Source organism: Gavialis gangeticus, unplaced genomic scaffold (assembly GCF_001723915.1).
Source record: "Gavialis gangeticus isolate Ggan-Ray unplaced genomic scaffold, GavGan_comp1, whole genome shotgun sequence".
NCBI lineage: Eukaryota > Metazoa > Chordata > Crocodylia > Gavialidae > Gavialis > Gavialis gangeticus.
In genome coordinates, this window is record NW_017728964.1 from 14407636 (window position 1) to 14415094 (window position 7459).

General features: G+C 45.4%; 1 protein-coding gene across 3 annotated transcripts in view; it reads left to right on the forward strand.

The window, feature by feature from the left end:
- Nucleotides 1–7459, forward strand: part of FASN (fatty acid synthase) — a 167024-nt gene that overhangs the window by 72170 nt on the left and 87395 nt on the right. For all 3 annotated transcript variants that reach the window (XM_019503691.1, XM_019503683.1, XM_019503700.1), the window contains 2 exons: nucleotides 1622–1759; nucleotides 2142–2367. In XM_019503691.1, the coding sequence (XP_019359236.1) occupies nucleotides 1622–1759; nucleotides 2142–2367 (364 nt within the window). The remainder of the gene's footprint in view (nucleotides 1–1621; nucleotides 1760–2141; nucleotides 2368–7459) is intronic.

Genomic DNA, 7459 nt, shown 5'->3' on the forward strand with positions numbered 1-7459 from the left:
GGCCCATGTTCATCTTGGCATCAACGATGACTCCAAGATCCTTTTCTGCCTCTGCACTGATGAGAAGGGAGTTCCCCAGCCTGTAGGTATGGTGCTGGTTCTTCCTCCCGAGGTGCAGCACCTTGCATTTGTCAGTGTTGAATCCCATCCTATTCTCATCCGCCCACCCCTGTAACCTGTCTAGGTCTGATTGCAGCCTATTCCTCCCTTCTAGCATGCCCACATCCCCCCACATCTTAGTGTCGTCAGCAGATTTGAACAGGGTGCTTTTTACCCCCTCATCCAAGTCGCTGATGAAGATGTTGAACAGTGCTGGCCCGAGGACCGAGCCCTGGGGGACCCCAAGGTTGCAGCAAGGGAAGTTGAGGTTAGATATTAGGAAAACTTTCTCACTAGGAGGGTGGTGAAGCACTGGAATGGGTTACTTTGAGAGGTTGTGGACTCTCCATCCTTGGAGGTTTTTAAGACCCAGCTAGACAAACTTTAGTGGGGATGATCAAGTTGGCGCTGGTCCTGCTTTGAGCAAGGGGTTGGACTAGATGCAACTTCCTAAGGTCCTTTTCAGCCCTCATTTTCTATGCTTCTGTGATTCTAACTGACTGGTTAGTTTACGGTATTTCTCCAGTCTGTTGATCAGCTTGCCAACCTTACTTACATCATAATAGCATCTGTTATCCTTTGGGGTTGATCCAGTTTTCTGCTTCTACCTCAGCTGAAGTAACTCTCATTTGCATAGCAAGAACTTTTTACTCTGGTTTTTAACTTTGCAACATCTAACTCAACTTGACTTTTGAAAGTTCTCTCTTTACCGCTAAACTGTCTTACCACTAAAATGGAGCTATTTTTTGCTTATCAGTCCCTTTTTCTAGCCTATATGTTCTATTACTTACTCTTTCAATGAAGTTACTTTTATGTGGCTTGATCACAGAGATCTGGTTTGATTACACCTTGGCATGAGTGTGGAAGGTTAAAGGAACAGTCAGTTCAAGGCTATGTCCCTCTAGTGTGGGGCAACACTCGTGCTGTCACATGTCATGCTAACTGCCAGCGTGGTCTCCTGAACATGAAGTAGTGTCGCCATGTTGGTGAGGCATCAAGCTCTGCAGCTCAGCTCAGCACAGCGTCCTGGCGTGGGCATTGCACTACACTAACATAGCTGCACTAGGTCCAGATTGGGAGCTAGTACATGCAGAGTCAGCCTGTCCTTGCCACCATATGGACTGGACATACCTGATGAAGAAGGATCTTGTTGAACAAGCCCAGTTAACAGACAGGTTAATAAGATGTCACCCTGCCCTACCTTCTGCCTAACTTCAGCCTAACATGGCTAACAGCCCTCTGCAGGAGTTGTTGATGTGAATAAAGAACAGGGGGTTGTGGAGAGAATTTGCAAGGAGTTATTAGGACTAGATTTCTGACTACATTTGATTGTGGGCATCAGCAGCATAATGTAATGACCCATTAAGAATAGCTCTACCTTTTCAGACCAGTTCTAGTGGTGTTATGAAGCAAATGGGTATGAACATAATCTTTCCAGAGGCCAGAAAAGCCCATTCAAATTTATCTGTGAATGCCCTTCTTAAATTAATTGTGTATTAATGCTGGTTCCTTTTCATGACTGGAGGCGCTACAGTATGCACAACAACAAGATTTCCTAAGGTTGGCCTCTATGATTGCCTTCCCTAGCTCAGTAGAGACCTTCAGTAGTGACAGTGCCCCAAGCAGCGGTGGCGAGGGAACAGAATTGCCACAGGTTCAGGTATGGGAGAGGAGTTACTATAAAAGCCTAAATTATCTTTAATCACACTCTATGCAATTTTAACACTCAGTTTCTATAAGGCATTAAAACTAATTACTTGAGTCATTTCTGGATTAGGTACAAATATCATACAAAATAAAACTATATTATAAAATACAATTTTAAATATGTTATGTTCCATCTATACCTCCTGTCTTCCCACCCCACCCCATCACCACTTTTATACTGGATGTAAATTAGAAATAGCGATACAGTTCCCTGACTCGGCTTGCTTTCCAGCTGCTGAAGCTCTCTGACATATCCTGTGGGCACTTGCTGACCAACTTCAGTCATCTAAGGAAAGAGCAGGTATTCTCCTAAGAGTGACTTTTAATTTCCACAGGTTCAGCTGGAATCTTCTGTTCCAGATGGGGGACCAGAGCAATACACGGAGTGTACAGTCTCAACAATGAACCAGACTCAACTCTGCAGTGGGGAGGTTCCAAGCCAATCACAGCAGACTTTATGGTCATCATCTGGAGTACACAATTCCCTCCAGGATGTATGGCAAATCCTAGACATGGGCTCAAGCCTTTCTATGCTCAGTCATCAAAGCAGCAGAGATCAAGGTAAGCATGAGACTTCCTGGCATGTCATTCTGCTGAAGGAGTGAAATTACAAGTGTGGGTTCCCTCTACTTACACTGATGTCATAGTAGCCATAATTAGTCACAAAGCCTGCTGTTACGCATGCTCAAGGAGTTACAGAGATACTTGAATATCACTGCAGGCAAGAAGAGGCTCCTAAGAGGAATACTGATGCTGCTCCCCTCACAGTAACACCATTAACTGGGAAATTAAAATACCCCCCTCACTTGAGAGCAGGAAGGATGTTTGAACATAGTATATTGTTATATGGTTCGTGTGTTGTCATGCTGCTGTTAGAGCACCTCTGTGCCTTATTTAGCTATTCTCTGGGATAGGTTTTCAGACGCTTGTTATAGCAGATCCAAAAGTCCAAATAAGGTCAAGTGAGGAGAGCCCAGGAAGGTAAGACTCCTCTCTTTCCCCCACCACTGCTTTCCGCTGGTCAGTATAATTCCTTCCCCCGCCCCGGGTGCTTGAAAAAGCTTGTGATGCCTCTGCTTTAATATAGTAACTCAGGGGTGGACAAAATACCGCCCATGGGCTGCATCTGGCCCACCAAAACATTTTATCCAGCCCATGGTGGGTCCCTCAGCCCTGCCTGGCCTAAGTGTGGGGGGTAGCACAGGTCATAGCACATCTGACCAGTCCCACCACCCCCAGGTGCACAGCAGGGCTGGGGTGCTGTGACAGCCAGATTCACGTTCCTTCCAGCTGCTGCTGCCAGTGCTGGCACTGCCACTAGACACGGTCCTGCTGCCCAGGCCCGCCGGCCCACCTGCCCTGCACCTACTACCAGGGGTGTTGGTCAGAGTGGGTGGGTGGGGTCTTCATGGACACTGGCTGGGACCCATGGGCAGGGTGTGCTTAACTGAGCAGATGGGATGTGGCTGCTGGCAGGCAGGAAGCGGCGTCTGGGAGTGGAATGGGCAGGCAGGGCCAGGGCTAGGGCTGGGATCTCAGGGCAGTGACAACGCAGGGCCGGGGCCTGGGGAAGAGCCACAATCTGCTCCCCAAACATCCCTGTGACAGGCACTGGTTCTGCAGGTAGTGGTGTGCAGGGAGTGGATTTTGGCTGTGTCTTGGGCCCTAGTCCCGCACCGTCACTGCCCTGCAATCCTGGCCCCCACCCATCTTGCTCCTGGACATCACTCTCCATGCACCTGTGGCCTCATCCCATTCGCCTGGCCAAGGGTGTCCTGCCTGCGGGGGGCCTGGGCTGGTCTCCATGGGCAGAACTTGAATGGGATGGGAACAGTGCTGATGATCATCATGCACGTACCTTTTTGTGGACCAAGCACTGAAAGGGCAAGTTCATGGCAGGACAGGCCTGTATTGATGAGAGAAACTCTGTGTTCAGTTGTGTTTGTCATGAAACTTTTTCTGAGTAATACTGTACTGCCTGCTCATGTGTGGTGCAACAGAGCTGGCAATTCTGTAAAGACACCAGTGTCCTAACCTAAACTCTAACCATTTCCAGCTGGAGTTGCATAACTTGCTGCACAATCTCCAGAGACCCAAAGACTAATGAAATGTATGTGCATCACTGTTTCTAATAGAATTTCAGAAGTTGGATAGAGATGTATATTGGGAGGTGAATTATCAGCTCATGGGGTTAAATTAGGATAAAAAAATCCAAAAATATTTTTAACAAAGGTCTTGAAATTTGCGGATACTTAAAGGGGCTTTTTAGAGACCGGTTGATATAGATTGTGTTTCCTGGACAAGAGAGAGGTTTTCAATAGTAGGTAATATTTGTCAAGAGCAGAATATGCCAGTTAGGTTATCAGCTTCTTGTTCATTTACTAAGGATAGTTCTGGAATGTGATGAAGTGGAAAAGAGTAATGTGAATATTCTAAAATTATATATATTTGGTTTAAAAACCATTTATCAGAGGCAGTTGATGTAAATGCAGGGATATATCATATCCCATGTTGTAAATAATGATATGCAAAATAAGATGATTGGCATAATGAATCCTTTTTATACTGTCTAAAATCATGCTCTCAAAACTTTACAAGAAGCAAGGAAGGGAGTTTATATCTTTTACTGGACCAGATGTATAGCTGGGGCGGTGCAGGTTTGGGCACAAAGTGCCCTTCCTCAGGTCTCACAAAAGACATCACAAAAACCCCTTGATTTGTATGGTTATTAGACCATCATGGCTACACTTTAACCCCATTTTATAACTTTAATAAGATGCAGTCATGTATAACAGATTTCACGAGAGAATGATCTGTAGTGTATGGTACTGCACAGTAATTTTCTAGACTGTTTCAATTGTGAGATCCTTAGAAATATCTCAGTCAACAGTTGCCATCAGTTCATTGAGTTATATTTATATGAATACCATGAAAACTTGCACTTATTTGGTTTCAAGCTGAGATGTTGATTCTTTTGCCAATCGCTTACCTTAATTGGGAAAAAAGGTGAAAAAACCCCCCAATGTTTTATTAAAGTCTGATCATAATTATGCTGGTTTGGACGAAGAGCTATACCCTGCAATTGGTGCTGTGTGTTACCATGTGAAAAGCCCTACTCCCACTGTTCTTGGGACCAGGGTCATGAGAGAGAGAGAAGAGGAGCATTGGGCAAGCTCTGCCTGCCATTGGAACTTGCCCCTGACTAGTCAGTCCTTTTGAAGTGCAGCCTCAAAGGATGTGGTATTTCCTCTGAGGTGTGAGAACTTTCCCTGCCAGAAAATGGTTTACATTGCTATGGATAACTCAGATGCATAAGTTTAAGATTTCTTAAGTTGTGATTTTGTTTCCTTTTCAAAACTGTGTCCCATGGGGCATTGTGTTTGAGCATGTATCTTGGGCAGAACAGCAAAGAAATGAAGATATTTTGCAATGAAATAGCTTATGGTGCAATATTTGAACTTAGATATAGAAAACTAAAAAGCCACTTCTACTAACCTCTCCCTTTGTTATTGGCTCAGCTTTCTGGCTCCAAATTCTGTATTTTATGGGTCAAATGTTATCATCAGTAGTAGACACAATTTGAGCAACTTTGTCATCATTGATAAAGTTTTAAGAGTGATCCATAAGGGGGAAAAGTCAGCCCAAGGCAGAGATGCTGGTAAATTATTAACCAACAGAGAAAGCTACTTCTTTCTGACTACACAGCGAAGGACACATGATTTCTGTTCCATCTTTTTGCTCTTTAGAGTGCCTCACAAATATTAAATCTGTAACTCACTGGTTTTATTTTCTACATTTAAATGTTTGTCCAGCCTGATCAGGTTATTCCTGAGTGACTGTTTTTGTGAGGTAGTTATGAATGCTTTAGATGCATGGGGACAATTTCAGAAAAAAAGCAGCCTTTTTAGAGAACCAGCATACATACACAGCAAGGGTTGGCAGCGTATGACCCATGGGCCAGATACAGGCCCCTGGGCTTCTTTTAAGTGGCTGCTAAGCTCTGGGACCCTGCAAACTGCAAGGAGCATCCTGATGTGGAGGAGCGGTGGTGGCAACACGGCCTGTTCTGCACCTTATGCTGGGCAGCAGCTGCAACAGTCGTCAGCAGCGGCAGTCCCTCGATACAAGGATGACAGTATTTTTTTTTCCACTGAAGAAACTACACATACCTTGGCTATCGGCAAACTTGTGACTCTCTTTTGCTTTGTCCTCCCTTGTTCTTTTGCTCTCAAATTTTCCTTGGGGTCTTGGCTTTAATGTGGCAGTAAGTGTCTGGCTTCTGTTTGGAGCTGATGTCATTCTGCTAAGGTCTGAAGGCTCTCTTTTTCTGTCAGTGAGTGCTTCAATTTCCTTATCATTCTTATCAAACCCAGTCCTGGTGTTTCTTTGTGGAGAAGCCTAGAAAATTGTTCACATGCCTCATGGATGCCTTTCTTGGTTCTCTCAGTGATCAGTGGTGTCAAGATCATCAGATAGCCTGGAGGGTTTCTCATTAAGGTACTGCTGCAGATGATTGCTTTTAGTAGGGTTTCTTAAGCACTTGATCTGAGAACAGACCATCACATATTTTACCACCTGCCACTCCTAGTGCAAGGTATGCTTGTCTGAGTTCGCCTTCTTTTACACACAGCAACACATGGTTATTAAAAAAAAATTACCAAAATTACCAAAACAGAGTTGGAGAAGATGAGAGAACATGTGATGAGTGTGAGTCATGTTCCTTTAATGCACAACTCTGAAGGTGCTCAGATACCACAGGAATGATTGCAGTATAGGAACCACTATAGAGCTGGAAATAGGAGGAGGAGACAATGAGACCGTTGGAATGTTCCCCCTTCCCAACTCATGCACTGAAAAACGGGTCCTAACAGCTGCCCTCTGGCCTCTGAGTGCATCAGTCATTCAAAATCAAGGGTTAGGAGATCTTCACCTGCCACAGTTTTGCCCCAACCCCAAGCAATTTGATGTCCTAAAGACCCGGGGCAAAAAATGACTCTTCCCTTTGCCCTGACAAGTGTAGAAACAGACTGAAAGTGCATGGTTCACCTGAATGGTCACTCGGGTCCTCAGTGGCTTTTTATTCTTACAGAATGGAGGTCATCCACACAGGCTTGTTTGCTCCAAATTAGAATGAGGATTAGACTGAGGTTCCCCTGTACAGTGAGAAGGTGCAGGTGGTGCATATCTGATGCCATTGTGTCATGGCAAAGGAAAGTGCTGCTCTCCTCGACTCCATTTCCTCCAGTCCCCAGAGTTCTGAGGAGGACTCAGCAGGTTGGATTCTGTGCGCAACAGTCTTGGCACTTCTGCCTTGTCTAATGGCCATAGATTTAAGTCTTTGTCTTCACCTGAGTTCAAGTATATAGGTAGCAAGAAGTCGTCTCGGGGTAACATTGGACCCCTACGAGGCAGGGCAGGGCAGGGCAGGGCAGTTGGTGACGGACGCGCAAGAGAAGGCAGACCTCTTCAACAAGTTCTTTACCTCCGTGTTCCTGTCTGCTGACAATGGGGTGCTCTCGGGTGATAGCGTAGAGAGGCCCGGGAAGGATGCGAGTCCCCCGACTGTTAGTTCAGACCTAGTTAAGGATTACCTGGAGGGCTTAGATGTGTCCAAATTGGCGGGCCCGGATCACCTTCATCCGCGGGTGCTGAG